General features: G+C 53.4%; 2 protein-coding genes and 1 long non-coding RNA gene across 3 annotated transcripts; 1 reads left to right on the top strand and 2 right to left on the bottom strand.

Annotated features, from left to right (window-relative positions):
- Window positions 1-6: 6 nt before the first annotated feature.
- LOC113616731 (UPF0545 protein C22orf39 homolog) lies at window positions 7-1,971 on the bottom strand. Its single transcript, XM_027100120.1, has 2 exons — window positions 1,711-1,971; window positions 7-1,591 (listed from the first exon to the last, which is right to left on the bottom strand). Exons 1-2 carry the CDS (start codon window positions 1,837-1,839, stop codon window positions 1,277-1,279), a joined length of 444 nt encoding a protein of 147 aa, XP_026955921.1. The 5' UTR covers window positions 1,840-1,971; the 3' UTR covers window positions 7-1,276.
- A 138-nt stretch (window positions 1,972-2,109) lies between these two features.
- Window positions 2,110-4,488, top strand: LOC113616732 (uncharacterized). Its single transcript, XR_003431398.1, has 2 exons — window positions 2,110-2,242; window positions 4,255-4,488. It is a non-coding gene; the product is annotated as an uncharacterized LOC113616732 (long non-coding RNA).
- LOC113616729 (ubiquitin recognition factor in ER-associated degradation protein 1) lies at window positions 3,341-18,778 on the bottom strand. Its single transcript, XM_027100119.1, has 9 exons — window positions 17,023-18,778; window positions 14,533-14,663; window positions 12,488-12,560; window positions 9,200-9,268; window positions 8,404-8,469; window positions 8,080-8,127; window positions 7,382-7,470; window positions 6,578-6,659; window positions 3,341-4,302 (listed from the first exon to the last, which is right to left on the bottom strand). Exons 1-9 carry the CDS (start codon window positions 17,119-17,121, stop codon window positions 4,228-4,230), a joined length of 732 nt encoding a protein of 243 aa, XP_026955920.1. The 5' UTR covers window positions 17,122-18,778; the 3' UTR covers window positions 3,341-4,227.
- Window positions 18,779-18,816: the final 38 nt, after the last annotated feature.

Genomic DNA, 18,816 nt, shown 5'->3' with positions numbered 1-18,816 from the left:
CACACACACACACACACACACACACACACACACACACACACACACACGACAGTGGGTGCCACCACCCCAGCCAGTAAACCCAGGGCAGCAGGTCACAACCATGACGAGGCCTGAGGGGGTGCCAGGTGCTATGCTGGCCACTTTACACTTAGAATTTCACCTCTTCCATCTGTTTTCGCTCAAGCTCTATTGTCTCAAATGGAATGTATTGTTCTTGTTAAAAAGCGATCAGAAATGCAAAGTAAATATGAAAGCCCTGCAGACCTCCCTCCCAGGGTGAAGTTCACAGCTTCCCAAATCCCATCTGAGGCCCGCATTTCAGGGCTATCACCCATTTCCCTAAAGAAGGAATAATCTTCTCCTTGCTGGTGCACGTCCTGCTTTTCTCATTAAGTGACATACTGCGAGCACCTTTCTACAGGGGGATAGGTTACTATCTATTTTTCTTAATGGCTGTGTACTTCTCCGTGGTGGGGAAGACGTTATCTGGTCAAATGTCTATTACTGGACTTTAGGTCACTTTTGGTCTTTGCACTATTACAAATGGTGACACAATGGACATTTTGAATTTTCAGTTGTTACCCAATTACCTCCCTAGGATAAACTTCCAGGAGTAAAACTGTGGGATCAAAAGGTATGCATTTGACATTCAGATAATCAGAAAACCTGACATTCCACAAACACTGCCCAGGTGCCCTGACTCTCCAAACCCCTATGGACATTCCGCTGGGCAGTAACCAGTTACTGTCATTTTAAATATATATCAGGCTATTTGGTTTTCTTTTCTTTTCCTTCTGTGTGCCCTTTGCCTACTTTTCTACTCTGAAATAATTCCCATTTTTCTTACAGATATGTGACAGCTATCTTTAAAAGATATATATATATATATATATATATATGTACAAAGGTTATTAATCTCTTGCCATATAGGCTGCAAACTACCTCTCCTGTTTTCCACTGATCTCGGACTTGTCATTTTCTTTTACACTTGGCAGTCCTGCTGGCTCCCTCCCCCGCACGCTCCGTGAGCACTGCGCCTTCACAGCTTCGCTCCATGCCCCCCACCCACACCCACACCCCCATCAGCTCCAGGCCACTGCTGTATCCTAGACTACGATGTAGGAGTCGGGAGGACAGGGGCTGTGTTCTCATCACTCCTGGATCCCCAAGAGCGTCCCAAGTGGTGTCTGCTGAATGTATGGATCACAACCCCCTCCTTACTGGTCTCTAGCACCTCCACCATATCCTCTCTCAGCGTGGCAGCCAGACTGACCTTTTAAGGATATAAATCAAAGCACGCTCCCCAGTACACGTGGAGGCTGGAACTGAACCCCTTTTTTAAGGCCCGCCCCCTTCTCCCAGCGTCTCGAGCCCCCGGGCTGGTTCCTGGTCTTCCAGGGCTCGGCACGCCGGGTCGGGTCACCTGGGCCTCGGCGCTGCGGCGCTCCTCCCACTCGCGGCAGCTGTCCAGGTCGCGCCGCCACTGCCCACAGGCCGGCCGCTCGCCGTGGACGTAATAGTGGCGGAGGAAGTGGCCGGCGCTGCTGCAGAGCTCCCACTCGGCGCGGTAGGCCTCGCACGGGCGCGGCGGCTGCGGGGACGGGGGAGTGAGCTGGGGACCCGGTGAGCGCCAGCCCGTCCCGCACGGACGGACCCGGTCTCCGTCCTCCCGACCTGGCCCCGCGGGTCCCCTGGTCCCACCGCACTTACCTGCCAGCCTCCACCTTCCGCCATGTCCCGGGACTGCCTAACCCGCCTCCTGAGCCCGCGGACCGCCGCGTGACTGATGGGCGGAGGGACTAATGAGTCCCGAGATCTCACCACTAACTCCTCGCCCATCTCCTTGAGACGCGCCACTGAACAGGACGTCCGGGTTGGCAGCCAATAACAGTCGAGGGAGGGCGGGGCCTGGAGGCCTGTGTGGGCGGGGCCTGGAGGCTGGGGCGGAGCCGAGGCCGGTGTGGGCCGGGCATGCCCCCAGGGTCACCAGGCCCGGCTAGCCACGCGGCGGAGGTGACTTCGGCGTCCCCTCGAGCCGGCGGTCGCTCGGCTGCACATTCACGTCCAGTGGCCGTTTCTGACGGAACCACGCGGCTCGGGCAGGTTCGTTCCAGCAGCTTTATTTTCATAATCTCAAAGATCGGTTCATTTCGTCAGCACGCACCGGAATCAGTGTCGCCACTCCAGTCCTACGGCTGCATTTGTCCCGCCTGTGTCCCCTCGAGGGCGGGGTGACTCCCAGGTAGGAAGCGGGGGCCCACGGGCGCGGGCACAGCGCAGGCTGGCCAGAGGCGCGGAGGCTGTATGGCCCGGGGGACAGCAGGACCTAAGGGTGGGCGTCCGGAGGTCGTGTTAGGGTCGAGGCTGTACTAAGGCAGGGAGACATCGTTTCTCCATGGGGCGATGCGCACGAGGCAATGACAGCGAAGGGGAGGAGGCTGGTGGGCCCGCAGGACCGCCCTACGACACCCCTGCAGTGGTTCTCCAACTGCCGCCAGCCTAGCCACTGGCCCTGGGGCCCCTGCAAGGCGGGTGCTGGGCCCCCTAGGAGTGAGTCCGGGTTAAGCCAGACAGCTGCAGTTTCACTAGGAGTCCTGCCACGCTGGGTCACAGACCAAGCTTGGAGAAAATGCTGCCTGAGAGGAAGGATGCAGGCCAGGGTACAGGCCTACAAGTGGCACCCTACCGTGTCACCAGAAGACCCACCAACAGGGTCCACCCCTGGCCCAAGCAGGGAGTGCTTTCCTTGTATACACTGTGGGTGTGGCTCAGGGAAGACAGAAACCAAGGGCCAGCACACTACATAACATTCATCATGTAATTGAATGATGTGGTAGCCAATGTTATCCGCAAACAAGGCTGCCCACCCACCAAGGAGGGTGTCTACTCTACTTCTGTCAGCGACCAAGACTCCTGAAGTGGAGGGCCAGGTAGGTTACAGAGTGCCCATGCCTTCCAGAACCACTTCCATTGCCATGGGTGTGGGTTTGGGCCACAGGGCCCAGCCCTGGTCATCATGATGACCTTTGATGCTCATTCTCTGAGGACATGTGGGTGAACCCTGGGCTGGCGTCTTGCAGGGGATCATCTCCTGAGTGTTGAGGGGAGCCCTGTCCAGAGATGGACCCCTTGGCCTACAACAGGAACAAGGGGAGCCCCTGCTGGGCCCGACCACCCCCACCCCAGGGGTCAGAGAGCCTCGTTTCTCCCTACGCTCCCCAGAAGCCCCCAGAGGAGTGCTTTCCTAAGGGCAGGGTGGAACGAGGGGCCCCTGCCAGCAGGCCTTCCTCCTGCCCAACTGTCAATCCATGTTGGAACCTAATCAAACACTTAGAGGCAATTCAGGTTTTAGTCACTGCCTGTTTTTATTTGAAATTCTTGATTTAGAATTGTTTTCAAAGAGAGGAAAATAATTGAATTAACATGTCGAAAGAGCTCATATTATAGAAATTGAAGACCTGAAACTAAATTAATACTAGTAAAAAAAATAAAGACAGGCCAGCAGAACTTTGGAAAATTTAATACATTAAAACTGGGAGTGGGGGGTAGGAAAGGAGAAAGAACGTATCTTTAGCTTTCATTTATTCTAATAATCACATTTGTGCTTCACCACAAAGTTGTTTTACAGTAGAACAGATTCATTAAGGAGCCAGTTATTTCCAAATGAAATCAAAGTTAGAAATGCTTTCAGGTCGAGTTTTCCTTCTGAGGAATGGTTTCTTGGGGGGAAAAAATCAATATGTAAAATAAAAATGGAAACACCCTTCCTCAAATACTTAAATTGCAGCCAGAGTAATGGGATGACCACTATTTATAGAGCACTTATCTGTTTAAACCACTTTTTTCCAGGTCAAAGGCAACAGCTAAGCTATGACCTGGAGAAAGAAAAGATAAATGAAAAAAAGAGAAAGACCACCACAACTTAGAGCAATTCAATCCCTTCACTGGTTTTTAGCAGGAATCAGGGAACTCTGCTCCAGCTGAGGCTGTGGGCATGCCCCGAGGGCTGAAAGCAAGGAGCGTGAGTAAGGGATCTCAGAGACGGCCTCCTCTTTCCCCAAATCACGCACACAAACTGCTGTCCTGCTGTCCACTTGCAGGTGAAACCTGGTAATTCTTAGGTAACTCTAAACAGACCTAAAGTGACAGAGTGTCCCTGTCAGAGCCAGTAACTAAAAGCCAGCATGTTGCAATTATTTTATTTTCCAATCAGCCAATGGTCCCAACCTATGGCTTTCTTCCCTTTTTACGCAGAGACTGTCCTTCTCCAGAGAAAGCGACGAATCTGCCTCCAGCGTCATCCTGAGTGTGAAGAGAAAATACCATTTTCAGAAACTCCTTGGAAGTTTAATAAGAAATGCTTTATTCTGTTGACTCATGTACCATCTGCCCATTTTCCTTACTCTCACATTCATAATAAGAAATGTCTTTGAAATAGAAATGCAAGTTATAATCTACTGAATTGAAAACAAAACCATGGAATCACAACTCTGTCTACCATAGCCTTTTTTCTCAGGTTGAGTATATATCCTTTTGCAAAGGTATTACATTTTCAATGTAAAAAATACACCCCCTAAAAGAAAAACCACGCCAAAGAACATTTCCAGTCACTGTTCTGTATATGCTTACATAAACTATTTTCCTACTTAATTCCCCAATCTCAAGGCAGTGCGCTGCTCTCGTTCCCTCTAATTCTATTCCGTGGACAGGCAGTTCTGCCATCAGCTGTTACTTCCAAGTCTGCAGTATTCAAGCTGCCCTGGCAGGCAGCTGAATGTCTCTACACACAACTTTGATTTTCCCTAGAGGTTGAACTCCTCGTTAGAAGGCTGCTCTTATTTTTGAGGCTTTTTAAAATGGTGACTTAGCAGCTCTCACTCTACCAAACTATCCTCCCACCAGCAGAAAGACGGCTTCTTTTTTCTGAACCCTCGAAAACACCAGGCATCTTTCCACGAGATTTGCTGCTAGTCAGGGGAAGCGTTGTCTGTGGAAGAGGATCCTGAGCTCCCCAGCACACCCTCCCCCAACACCCGGCCCACCGCCTAATGCAGCTGGTGTTTGCAGTGGGGCCCATACAAGGTTCATATGGTGGCGACCATGCAAAGGTGAGTTGTGGCTGAGCCAGGCAGCCTTCCCTTCCTTCAGGGCCCTCCGTCTGTCCTGCTGTCAACACAAGTGTTCTCTTGTGAACACTTCACCCACTGGAAGAAGGTGCGTCTTCTGGGAACTTCGGTCTGTCCCACCTGGATGGGCTGCTGCCCCAGGGCTGCACATTGCTGTGGGGATGCCCTGCTTCCTGGGTCTAAGGCTTTCTGACTTTTTTTTTTTTTTTTTTGGATTTTCTTACTTCTTATTCCTTCAATTCAGTGGGTATGTCTTCAGTAGCTTCCTGAGAAAGGGTGCATGAAGAGATCTTCAGGGACTGAGAATACCTACCTCTCCTCTAATACGGCTCACTGACAGGGTGGTTGGTGTTAGATTGCTGGAACCACCAGAACAAATCACAAGCTGGGGGCCTGGGGAGACATTCACCTCCTCACAGCCTGGAGGCTCGGAGCCAGAGATTCAGGTGCCGGCAGTGTGGTCTCTACTGAGGCCCCTCTCCGGGGCCTGCAGGGGCTGCCTTCTTGCTGTGTCCTCAGGCCTTTCCTCTGTGTCCACGTCTCCTCAGAGGGGAACGTGGCCCATCTTAGTGCCCTCCTTTTAACACACTTCTGTAAAGACCTTATCTCCAAATACAATCACATTTTGAGGTGCTGGGGTTAGGGCTTCAACACAGGAATTTGGGGGACACAATTCAGCTCATATAATTGGGCAAAGAATTCTGAGGACCCTGCTCCACTATGTCCTGGCTTGTGTCTGGCTAAGATGGTGCCATTCGTGACCCGTGGTAGAATCTCCACCTCCTGGAGACTTTAGCGTCTTTCCTTTGCCCCAATTTGGAGTTGTTTCCATCCACTGCGCTGGATGCTCAGTGGCCCCTTCTGACCTGCCAACGGGGCGTGGGCCCCTCCGTTTGGAGCAATTATTTCCCTGGTGGTTTCTGCCCCTCTGGTGTCTCTGATCTCCCATGACTGGGCGGTCTAATGGCAGGCTGTGCCGGGTCTTTCGAGCAAGTTTCCAGCACCTGGGAGAAGTGCCCACAAGACGGAAGCTCCCCTCCCTGCCCCCCGGGCCGCAGGAGGCCGTTTCTGGAGTGCGGAGGCACTGAGATGGCCGTGCAGTGGTCAGGAGCTCTGCCCCTGACCTTCATGCACTCTCAGGCTCACTCCTGGGAAATGCAAACAATCACAGCAGCTGTCCCAGGAAACTGTCCTGGGGATTAAATATTTCAGTATAGAGCACGTGGCCTGGGGCCTGACACCCGGCAAGGGCTCAGGGAGCTGAAACCTTGCTGGTCACTGCCGCAAGGGGACACCAGAGCCCTCACAGTCTCGACAGTTGGACCACTGGGGAGAGGAGGGGCCCCAGAACAGAGAAAAATATGACAGAAACACCCTCATTCAGAATGGAAAGACTCTCCTCAGTCACCAGTAGCCAATGAAACTTGTCATGACCCATGAAACATACTCACCTCTTCAACCTTTTTGACCAGTGGACGTGAATTTCTGATGAACGTGATCTTACCAAGTTTAAATTCATAGTTGGGAATTCCTCTATAAAGAAGACAGAGCAGAAGAAATGTTAGTGTCAGGAGAAGGGACTAAAATCCATTTGTGACCATCTGGTCCGTGGCTGTACCCACCACCCCCCAGCCTCAGGCCAGCCCACGGGTGCCCCCTAGCACCCCCCCAGGAGGGAACGGAAGGCAGCTGGGGCAGGGTCTGCAGGCTCAGGGTCTACCATCTGTGTCCTCCAGCCTCACATGCCCCCCTCCAAGGGCTACACATGCACTGAACTCACTTCACTCCCTAAGATGCTGCGTGCAAACCCGTTTCTGGCATTCTCCGTGTGCTCTCATATGGTCAACAGGGGACAGATCTCATCCCTGCCACAACCATGCAGGCCACCAGAGGAGGGACTCTGCTGAGAGTCCCTGGACCAAACAATAGAAATACAACTAAGTGAGGCAGCTCCTGCCTCCTGAGGGAAGTGGATCAGTTATTTGAAGTCACAAAGGAGGAAAATGGGCATATTACTAAGTCGGAACCAGAAAGGTCAGAAGTAGGAAAGAGATCCAATCAGGGGCCGGTGGGGCTGGACTGCGGGGGTCTTGGGGAGAAGCCTGGCGATGATGGGGGGGCACCGATGCACTTCTGCCACGCTGTGTTCCAGCCCAACGAGGAGGGCGGCGGGGCACCCACACCCCCACAGAGCTGAGTGAGGCTGCCCCACTGTGGGGCCTGGGTCGGGTGGAGCAGAGCCAGGGCAGACCCACCTCTTGATGTCTCCGGGCTTGATTGGGGAGGGGCTGGGCTCTACACCCTTCTTCTTCCCATCCAGTCTATTCCCGGAGCCGGAGAAGGCCTAGACAAGCAGGCAGGGGGGGCCATGAGCTAAGCCCCAAGGGTAGGAGAGAACCACCTCGGGACTGCAGCACCCATGCCCTCTGGGGGCTGCTGGGAGCTGAGGGGAGCTTCCTGGCCCAAGGACGGTGCCTCCACCTGCCTCAACCCCCGGACGCCAGCTGCCAAGGAGGGGTGACAGGTCCAGCTGGGCCCACGGCTCAGCTCTGCAGACCTGCCTCCCGGCAGTAGGTTGAGCCATGCCCACCGGCCCCTCTCCGTTTCCAGGGAGGACAGCAGTGCCGGAGCGTCAACATGCAACTGACTTTCCAACAGTGCAGGACACGGCTTAGAGAGAAAGCAAGAGTGATCACATCTGGTGAATCTACGTGAAGAGTATACGTGTCTGTTGTACTAGTTCAGCTCTCCGGTAGGCTATAAATTTTTAAAAGAAGTTGGGGCTGCCTGGCAGTTGTTGGGAGGATCCAGAAAAAAGTGGATGGAAAAGGGTTTGGAAACTGAGAAGACGCCGGGTACACGCGTGCGGGGTCCCCCAGGCCTGCTCCCAGCTGAGGTTCCCAGGGTGTCACAGACATGGCAGGAGAACAGACAGTTGCATGGCGGCACTCACGCGGAAGCCCAGCTCCCCAGCATAGCTGCTGTGGTCAGCTTCACCTTCCTGGAAGGGACAGAAAAATGGGGATGAGCTTCTCAGTGGGGCCCCCAGCTCTTCCCTTGGGCTCCCTCACTGCTCCTGCTGTGCCCACACCCCAACACAGCTGGTACACACTGGGCCCCGGGAGCAGGGCTGGGAGGGAAGCAGAACGTGGCTGCCTCGGTACCAGTAGAGGCCAAACACCGCCAGGAGGCCAAGACACTGGGATGCGCTCCAAAGACCAATACCGGCGGTGGGGAGCTATGCAGAGCTCGGGAGGGACGCGGAGGAGCGACTTACGGCTGCCTCCTCATGCTGGGCTTGTCTCTCCGGCTCCTTGTAGCCCAGTGGAGCATCGAAGTCCACCTGTGTCCCCAAGAAGAAAGCACGATGAGACAAGGCCACACTCAGCCTCCGTGGCTTTTCTGTTCTAAGTTGGACAACTGTGGGTCCACGTGCAGTTGTTGGAGCCGATACAGAAGGGGCCTTGTACAGTATGCCCATTTCCCCAATGGTCACGTTTTACAAAATCACAGCAGAACATCGGCAAAGACAACCCAGCCCTCGTCCAGACGTCCCCAGTTTACACGCACACGCGGGTTTGTGTTTTGTTCTCACAATTTGTCATCACTGCAGGTCAGTGCACTCCTCCCCCCAACCCCCGGGTCAAGATCCTGAGCAGTTTCAATTACCACAGGGACCCCTCCTGCTGCCCTTTCATAACCACACCCTCTCCCTCCAGGCAACCTCACTGCCCTGGACCCCGGCAACCACTCCTCTAAACAGACCCAGACAGAACGGAACCCTTCTGCTGGGCATCCTTCCCTGAAGACCCAGCACGCTGGGCTGTTGTGCCCACTACTTGGAGCTGAGCAACCTTCCTCAGCCTCCAAGAAGACTCAGCCCCTCGCAGGGCTGAGATGCTGATGGATCTAGCCATCTCAGAACCAGCAGCAACCCTGCCACCAATCACAAGGTCAGCGGCCTCCTCACAATGTTCCGGCACCATCTTCCTCCCCGTTCCCCCAAAGAATCCCAGGGGTTGCATGACACCTGCCCAGGGCCCCCAGCCGCCCTTCCTCCCGCGGCCACTCACGTTCATGTCACACTCGATGATGGACACAGCCCTGTCAGGCTTAGTCTCCATCACCCGCAGCTCATAGATCTGGGGAGAGAGAAATCAGTCAGTTTTGTGGCAGCACTGGGCCCATCCATCACATGTGTCGCTGCAGCCCCCTACCCAGCTCCTGCACACACACGTCATTCACCTCCACGACACCCTCCCCAGCCACACCTCTTGCTGTGGAAAAGCCGCTGTGGGTGGCTGCCTTGATGCCTGTCACTTAGCTGACCACCTCTCATAAGCGACTCAAATCAGACAAGGCAGTTATGCAGCAAATTGCAAAAGATTCAGTGTTTACCCCAGGAAAGTTCACTTCTAAGAATTAACCCTAAGTAAATAACTAGCTAAATACTGAAAGAGAAAGTGCTCTAAGAACGCCTGCTCCAGCACTGCTCATGGCAGCATAGGCCGAAGATGCCCATCACTAGAATGGGTACATGAGTGGGGTGTATTCACGTGGGATCCCAGGCAGCCAGCATTCAGGAAAAGATGCTGAAAACCAGTTATGCTGCTGTGTGTCGAGGATGATCTCATGCATGTAAAACACACACAAAGTCAAAAGGATAGGAACTAAAGGTGGCAGAATGGACTTTTTCCTGCATTGTTTTAGGTTCTTTCTCTCTACCTAGAGTATGTCTTGCTTTTATAATGAATGGTCAGGACAGTCCCACCATTGAAAAATCTGAATATGAGGGAGATGGTCCCCCAAATACAGTGAGAAGCCTTGATGTCCCCCGTCTGGCTTTACGTTTACTCACTAGTGACTAATAGAAATGAATGTTTGTCGCTGTGTGGATGCCCCACCACCTCTCCACACAACACAGGCTGCCTCCAGTGGTTCTGCTGCTACGGACAAGGCGGCATGAACATCCATGTCTGTGGCTCCTGGGCATGTGGTCACCTTTACCAGTCAGCGTGTTTTCAAACTGCAGGTCGCAGCTAACTAGTGAGTCATAAAACCAACTACGCTGCAACCAGAACTAGTAAAGAAAAATACTGGAACACAGTACAGTAGAAATATTAGGCTATGTTGCACGTAGTTAAGGCTAAGGACTTTTGTGATATTTATGGTATATTAGGTGTTGTCATTCTGTATCTAAAACAGTAATCTTAAACTTTTACACATTCAACATGTATTTTTACTGATTTACCTTTATTGAAGTGTAGAGAACACCTGAATTCTAAATAACCCTCAAGACTTATTCTTTTCCAGTGTTTCAGGTGCCATCTTTTAAACTGCATTTATTAAACACTGTTATGGATTTAAATGGCAATGTTTACCACAATTTACCTCACATTTGCTGGTTTATTGGTTCTTCCCACACCTTACTCTTTCCTTCTAGGCTAATGCTTATTCCTAAAGCACATGCTTGTGAAGTTTCACTGGTAAATAAATTCTCTCAGATTTTATCTGAATACATTTTGATTTTACCCTATTCTTTTTTTTTTTTTTTTTTTTTGCGGTACGCGGGCCTCTCACTGTTGTGGCCTCTCCCGTTGCGGAGCATAGGCCCCGGACGCGCAGGCTCAGCGGCCATGGCTCACGGGCCTAGCCACTCCGCGGCATGTGGGATCTTCCCGGACCGGTGCAGGAACCCGCGTCCTCTGCATCGGCAGGCGGACTCTCAACCACTGCGCCACCAGGGAAGCCCTACCCTATTCTTTAAAGAAGGTTTGATGACAGTTACTTTCTTGCAGCCTCTGGAGCTCCTCTGCCGCGTGGGGAGGCAACGTTTGCTATTGACAGGCCTGCCATGTGCTGTTCTTCTCTAAGTGCTGGATCTCCTCTGCTCATCTCTCCACGTCTGGTGCTCGGCACCTGTAACTACCCGGCCTGGTGGACACTAAACTCCCTGTAAGCGTGAGCTGTAGGCCAATTCTGGAACAACTCCACTCATCTCTTCACAGTAGTTCCGCCCTCCGTTCTCTCCCACTGGGGTTTTCACTGGGCACGTTTGGTTTTCTCAGGATCTCCCAAACCTCAGCTGCTCACGTTGCTGCCGTGCTTCTCTGTGCAGACACCTAAGTCACTCCTGCAGATTCAACTTCCCCTTCGCTAATCCTTTGTTGGCTGTTGTTTAACCCTCTGACTGCTTTTCAAATAATCCTGGATAGTTTGGATAGACTTTTGCTGCTTGCTAAATTTTATGATTCCATTAAAAAATTTTTTTGAACATTTTTTACATAGTTATTTTATCTTTGCACCTGAAGGTCCCAATTGTGATTTCTTAAAGGCCTAAATCTGCTTTTGCTGTCTTTGCTTTGGGTGTCTGGTGGTCTTATAAGGAGTTCCTGTTTGCTGGTTCAATCTATAGCAACCCTGAGGGCTCAACGAAACTGGGGGTGCTGTTTTCAGAAAGCCTGGGATGAGGACAGCACCCACCTCTGCATCTATTTTGGCCCCTTTAAGGGCCCCAGTTTCATATGGATGCCTTGATCCAGACCTTCCACCATGCACTGATGTGGTCATTTGCCCTCTGCACACGCCTGCTGAGTCTTCTCAGAAGGGCCCTTCAGAGCGTCTAGTCTTCTGTACTTCCAAAAGCAGAAGCCCAGACGTGCATTTCAATTCTATGTATACCTGAGTAACTCACCTTCCCTTTCAGTGCAAAAAGGTCAACGATATCTTTCATCATCAATTTTTGTTTCAGCATTTTTTACTGCCTTAATATTTTAAGAACAATGACATTAAGGCTGCCTGTAATTAATCAAGAAAGCTTGGGATTCCCTGTGGCACAGAGGTTAAGAATCTGCCTCTCAATGCAGGGGATACGAGTTTGAGCCCTGATCCAGGAAGATCCCACATGCCGCGGAGCAACTAAGCCCATGCTCTGCAACAAGAGAAGCCACCACAATGACCAGCAAGCACACCGCAACAAAGAGTAGCCCCTGCTTGCCGCAACTAGAGAAAGCCTGCGCCCAGCAATGAAGACCCAATGCAGCCAAAAAAAAAAAAAAAAAAAGAAAAGTTTAACGTGTTCAGCTAAGTTAGACAATACCTAAAACGTCCCCACGAAGGTAAAGGGAACAAGATTATTAGTTTACAAAAAAATATAAAAGTGTGTTTCAAAATCCACAAAATTGAACAGTAGGATTCTTAGTATCGGATGCTTCAAACAGAAGGAAACTGTCAGAGAACACGATGGATCCCTACATGACACCGGGGAGTAACTGGCGTCTGATCCTGTGTGTGACAGAGAGCGCATAGTCTTCTGTTCACAGCTGTGAGGGCCCCGGCATCTGAAAGGCTAAGACACTCACCTTCTCATTGTAGTTGATGGCAATCACATCCCCGGTGGTCAGACACGCAAAGTTTCTCAATGCGTTTTCTAACCTGCAGACACACACTGTCAAGGCAACATAGCAAGATGGAGCCCTCAAATCTGAAACAAGTTTCCACAAGGCATTTAGAGGATTGGGTCACACTGTGTAACGGACAGACGTGTGCCCAGCTGGGGCTCAAAGACACGTGGCCATTACTCAGCAACGAGAAGGAAGCAGCTCTAACACATGGTAATGGGGTGAACCTCACTCTGGGGAAGAACCAGCCACAGAGCAGTGAGACCCCCGCCAAACCCCGAGAAAGGCAGATTTCTGAGGTGGGAGGCAGCCGAGGCTGTTGGGGCTGAGGGTTGGCTGAGGATGGGCCTAAAGGGGCACAAAGGCCCTTCTGGGAGGACAGCCAAGCTCTGAATACACAGGGGATGCATCTGTCAAACTCGCTCAAGTGTACATTTTACTGCATGTAAATTACACCTCAACAAGTTGATTTTAAAAATCCTATGGGAGCACAGGGGGAAAAAAAAATTGAAAAACAGATAAGTCCCCTCAAAAGTCCCCCAAAAGCAAAGATGTTTTCATTTACACTTTTGTTGTTTCTATCTTTTGGGTGATAACCATATTTAGTGATATGTTTCAAATAAAAATATTTAATAATAAAAATTTTAAAGAAAAAGTAGCCTGTAAGCCCTTTTTATAATAGTAAATAATAATAAATTCTTAAAAATTGAGTAACCCAAATGCCCAGGCAAGGGAATAATGCCCAATCAAATGGAATATTTTAATCATGTCATCCTCGTCAATTTACAGAATTGTTTTAAATACAAAGGTCAAACACAAAACATGGCTCCAGATGTGCCACTGAGACGCAGTACACCTGGGTGAGAGGCTGAGGGCAGAGGAGCCCGTGTCTACGTTCACTTCTCTTTGTCAAACGGCCTCCCTGGTTGCTAGCAGCTTCATGAAGAGTCTGGGGTACACGCCCTCTTTGCCCCCCTGTGTGCAATGCCAGCTGCAGGGGTGCCCTTCCCTCGACGACTCCTGGTGACGCTGAGCTGCTGGACGTGGCCCCCAGGGCCCGAGGGCGGAGCCAGCTCTGCACTGCCTGGACTCAGACCTTGAGCAGAGCCTGGCACACTGCGTCCCATGGAAGGGGCACCCTTTCTCTGCAGTCACGAGTAACTGTGCCAAGAGACACTGTCTCTGAAAGCAACATGGTAGTGTGTGCTCCAGCACAAGCAAAAGGACTCCATACCGGAGAACATACAAGGGGCTGCAGTGCAGAGGCCGGCAGGCCCCAGTCCCAGGCATGGGCACTGTCCACACCTGCTGTGAGCAGAGCGCCCAGTACCCTGTATGCCCAACACAGGGGGCTTGACATGCCCGTCCACAGACACGGCCAGCGGAGGCCTCCACACAGCCAAGTGGCATCTGGGACATGGCCAGCAGCAGCAGCGTGCTCCTGGCTCTGGCTGGGGACAGGGTGCAGGTGGGGAGGGTGGAAGTAGCTTTTTTTTTTTTAAACAATCTGTGTTGTTCAACTGAGTTTTTTACAAGCATGCCTTTTTAACAATAAATAGGTGGAGTGACCACACACACGGCTGGCTTACGTTCAGAGAACACACAAAAAATCACTAAGACCTGATGCCTTTGCTTTCCTCTGCTGAGAGACAGAAAACGTACTAAGACAGGGCTCCCCATGCCTGCGCACAGGGGAGCTGAGAGGCAGACGAGCTGCCCTCCGACCAGAACACACTGGGCTTTTTGCCAGCGTCATCGGCCACCCAGAGGAAGGGCTCCACCTGCCCTCCGGGAAGCGTCCAGAGAGCGCTCAGCATGCTCATGAGGCCCCTGAACCATGTAGACGGGCTGGCCCCACGCCATTGTTCTCATGTCACAATGTCAATCACGACAAGTGTGTGGTCCCCAAAGCAGGCACAGACCCAACCAAGGGCTCACTGTCGCCCACCACCAGCTGGCACAGCCCTCCCCAGCTCAGAGGAACACGTTCCACTTCAGAAGGATACACAGCCTTGGGGTTGGTGATGTCCAGGAAGTCGGGGCTCTGGGGCTGGAACTTGGAGTACGTGGCTACCTGCAGGTTGACGCTCTCTACCTGAACCAGGCCCCCCTCCTCCAGCAGCAGGTTCTGCATCATCTGGAAGGGGAAGAAGACAGGAGGCAGTAGGGGTGCGGCCAGGGCCACCACAGTGGGAACGCCTGAAGAAACCACTCGCTGGAAGGGTGCCAGGTGCGAGCTCATCCGCCAGCTTTTGGCCTCCCAGGGCCGGAGCATTTCCACAGGGATACCTCCCCCCACCCCCACTCCCGCAACTTCACCTGACTCCCAAGGCCCCAGGGCCAGCTGGGCTACACTGGAGGCGGGAGGATGACAGCCCCAGGCAGGCTGGCCTTGCCAGGGACAGCCCACAGCCTAGGCCTTGGGTGTCTGCTCCAGCCTAGGCCTTGGGCATCTGTGGAGCCACCCTATCAGGTAGAGGTCAGATGAGAAATGAGACAGAGAGACAAACATGGGCCCAAGGTCCTGGGGCACAGGGAGCCAGGACCTAGCAAGGACCTGAAGCTCGGGATCTGAGAAATGAGCACCCCTGCGCATCCTGGAATGTTTTTTTGCTTTTCTTATTTCAAACCTTCTTAAAAAAAGCTTCAAACGTACACAGCTAGCAAGGGCCACATGGGGAGCTCCACGCACCCACCCAGGTTCCACAGCTTTCAGGTCATAGCTGACCTCGTCTGTCCACCAGCGCCTGCTCTCTGCCCATCCACCAGGGCTGCCTGGAGCTCTGGGTGGGATGGAGCCTGCCACTCAGCTGACAGAAAGAAAGCACCTGCTCAAACACTCACTGGGGTCAGGAGACCCTCGAGCCGGCTCTGCAGCAGCAGCTGGGAAATCCCAGGCACCACCTGCTCCTGGCAAGAGCTGCAAGGCCAGCCCAGGAAGAGGATGGCAGGCAGCTCCATGCTACCTACAGAGGCTTCCCCGGGGATGGGATGTTTCCAGGCAAAAGGATCCAATTAGCTTTCTGGCCCAAAGTGGTCTGAGAGCCTGGACACGGGTCCAGCCAAACTCCAAATCTGCAGGTTGGAGGAAAAGCCTTACAGGAACAGTGTCCCCCCTTCTCTTTCACTAAGGACGGGCCACAGAGGGGCCTGGGGAAGCTTACACTGCCCAACACTTCAGCCACCCATGGCGCTCCACAGATAGTGGGACAAGGCCTGGTGCCTGTGACGCGAGGTGCGGGCACGTGAGCAGGGAACCGGGTTGGGTCTGGGCTTTGAGGAGTGACTAAGAGTTCCCCTGTGGTCAAGGAAGCAGCACAGGACACCAGCTGGGCTTAGCACTCAGGAAGGACCCAGGCTCAGGAGGGGCAATGGCCCAGGGGAAATGGGCAAGGGCAAGGTCACCACTGCAGGAGAGGAGGAACCTTCAAACTTCTATTCATATTTAATCTCAAAATATGAGTTAAGGCCACTCCTTTAGAAGGTTAGCCATTGCTGCGGCGGGGACCCTTGGCTGTGCAGGAGAGGTGGGATGCTCTTCAGAGCATCTCCCTAGCGGCAGGGAGGCTTTGGGGTGCGTTTCCAACTCCGCCCGCAGACTGAGGGGTCTCTGAGCACCCCGACATAAATGAGTATGAAGAAAAGGACACAAAGTCCCCTCTGTGGGTTTCCCAATGCTGAGCGTGCCAGAGCTGTGAGAGTGGGGGCTGGGCTGAGGGGGGAGGGAAGGAAAGAGCCAAGCCAGCCTTTGCCTGGAGACCCTCCTCCCTACACGGTCTAGAACACTGGGTTTCCGCATAAGACCTTATAAAGACAAGGGCCCTCAGGCACCTTCGAAGCACCTACAACACTGACTGTGGCCAGCTGTCACAGAAGACAGTGCTTAAGGTCAAAGGGACAAACCCAGGCCCAGGATGGAGCAGGGTAGCCGTGGGGCCCTCACACTGGGGGTGGTGGGGCCCGGGCCCCCCCAGCCCCGCCCCCGCAGACTTCCGGCTGCTGCAGGCTCCACCCTACAGTGCAGGCGCGCCTGCCTCTGGACATGGATGGCATTGGACCAGCCTAAGTGCAGAGAGCCTTCATTCCCATGGCAATGAGGCTGAGTGCTTTAGACAGACTCAGGTACAGACAAGTGTCTACACACACACACGCACACACACACATACACACACACACACAGTGACAGAACTGGGCAGACAAACTACTAAAGGGATGAGAAAACTTATAAAAATCTAAAACTCTGTACTCAAGACCACATGAAAAATACTCCTGCTCCATTGTTTTAAAAAAAGCCTGACACAGAAAATGGCAGTTAAGAACAGCACGGCTGTGGGTTCCAGGCCACTAGGTGAGCAGCCATCCCCAGCTCCGGGCGCACCGTGTCCACAGCCGCATGTGATGTTTGCGGTGAGGCGCCTCCCTCTGCTGCGGGGGCAGGACTGTGCACAGGCGGAGGGTGTCCCTGCCACCCCACGTGGCAGCCAGGGGCCACTCACCCAGTGCGGGAGGTAGCAGATGCCCTCGTCAGCCACAAACTCCAGCACGCCACAGTGCGTCATGCGGTCCGAGTTCTTGTTGGTCAGTTTGAACAGCATGGGGTAGGTGATGTTAAGTCGGCCTGAAACGAAGAGCAAGGCATGAGGCTCGGCTTCTTCCAGGGAGAGAAACCCTGTCCCCAGACCCTCCCCGGGGAAGTGCCTCCCTCCCCAAGCAGGCACTGGGACCTACGTGGTACTGAGCCCCTGGGTGTCTAACCACCCAGCAGACCCCGCACTCCTGCCAGACCTCAGGAACGTTCGCTGAGTCAGGAACGCAGCACCAGCTTATACTTTTGAATGTCGGAAATCCCACTTTTAAAAAGTGACGTGTTTGTTTATTCACGAACAGTTTAAGTGCCAACCAGGTGCTGGGCAAAATCCCTCCTTCAGAGGTTTCCAGTTAGAAGACCAGAGCATGCCCAGATGCTCGTGCCGGGGAAGGGTGGGGCCGGAGGCAGCACAGCCAGGATAGATGCTGGGGGATGTCCTCCAGGGGAGGAAGTCCAGGCAGAGAAAGCAGCCCAAGCAAAGGCATAGAGGGAGGGGAGCCAGGCTGGTTCAGGAACTGCTGGCAACCAGGCGAGACTGGGCACAGGGACCGGGTGTGTGAGCAGCTGGGGGGAGCAGGCAGGGCAGGACCGGTCAGCAGTGTGGGCTTGCAGCAGGGACCCAGTGTGTCCCCTCCCACCAGGGGTCCTGAGGTGGGGGCCATGTGTGGGGTTGGAGGCCTGCTGACTCAGGAGTGCAGGGGGCGCAGAAAGGAGGGGCTGGCGCTGCAAGGCAGGAGGACCCAGGAGAGTCAGTAACCTGGGGGAGCGGTCCGGGACAGACCGACAGGACCGTGTTGCCTTGTGCCATGCCCTTGCTCAGCCTTCACGGGACAGTGAGGTGGGTACTGTCCTCGCCCCTTTATCTATGGGGGACTAAGGCACACAGGTCTGGCAATGTGCCCCAGGGTCACACAGCCCAGGAATGGCCATGCTGGGGGTCAACCTAGGCCGCTGGCCCAGGTCTGGGGCTTGACCACTGAGACCAACTTTAGCCTGTAGATTTAGGCAAACGTGGCAACAAAAGTTGACTTAGTGGCAGGAGGTACGGTAGACTCCATTTGGGATCTCCCGAAAAATTTGGAGAAGCAAATTGGATAATGAGTCTGGGTGGGAGGCTGTCCCCCCATCACCAAGGGCGACTGGAATACTGGCAGTGGTGGCCAAGGGCCTGGACGCCAGGCCCTCCGTCACCAGGGCACCTCCCGGCTGTGGAGCCGTGGAGTGGACTGAGGTGGGTCAGGGTGAATGGATTGATCAGGCTCCAACCAAGGGTCCGAGATTCTTGCCATTGGAAGAGACCCCCATGTTCCTCAGTCCAGTAGTTTTCAAACTGCATTTTTTTGATTTAGAGAAGTGCCTTGGGGAGTCCGAGTCTTCCACACACCCTCACCTCCTCCGCCCTGAGCAGCGACCCTTTTTACAAACCAGGACTCCCCGTGAGATCTCATCTGGACAGCTCCTTCCATGACTTAAGAGGTCTGCACGGCACTGAACTAAGCCCCACTGTCCCAATCCCCCAGTCTCCTCTCATATCCACATGCCAACACACCTGGTCTTAGTCCTGGGTCAGCTCCACACATAAGGCAGACTCTCAGGGCCCTGCTCCCCGCTCTGGGACGACAGAGGGGACGACAGGGGCCTGCCTGAGGGCTGTGCCCCCCGCTCTACCCACCCTCTGGCAGAGCTAAAGGCCTCCCTCTGC

This window comes from Aethalodelphis obliquidens, unplaced genomic scaffold (genome assembly GCF_003676395.1).
Source record: "Aethalodelphis obliquidens isolate GAN/ISIS:26980383/991018 unplaced genomic scaffold, ASM367639v1 scaffold421, whole genome shotgun sequence".
Lineage (NCBI taxonomy): Eukaryota > Metazoa > Chordata > Mammalia > Artiodactyla > Delphinidae > Aethalodelphis > Aethalodelphis obliquidens.
The sequence above is the reverse complement of the archived record's forward strand: the minus strand, read 5'-3'. Positions and strand labels throughout refer to the sequence as shown.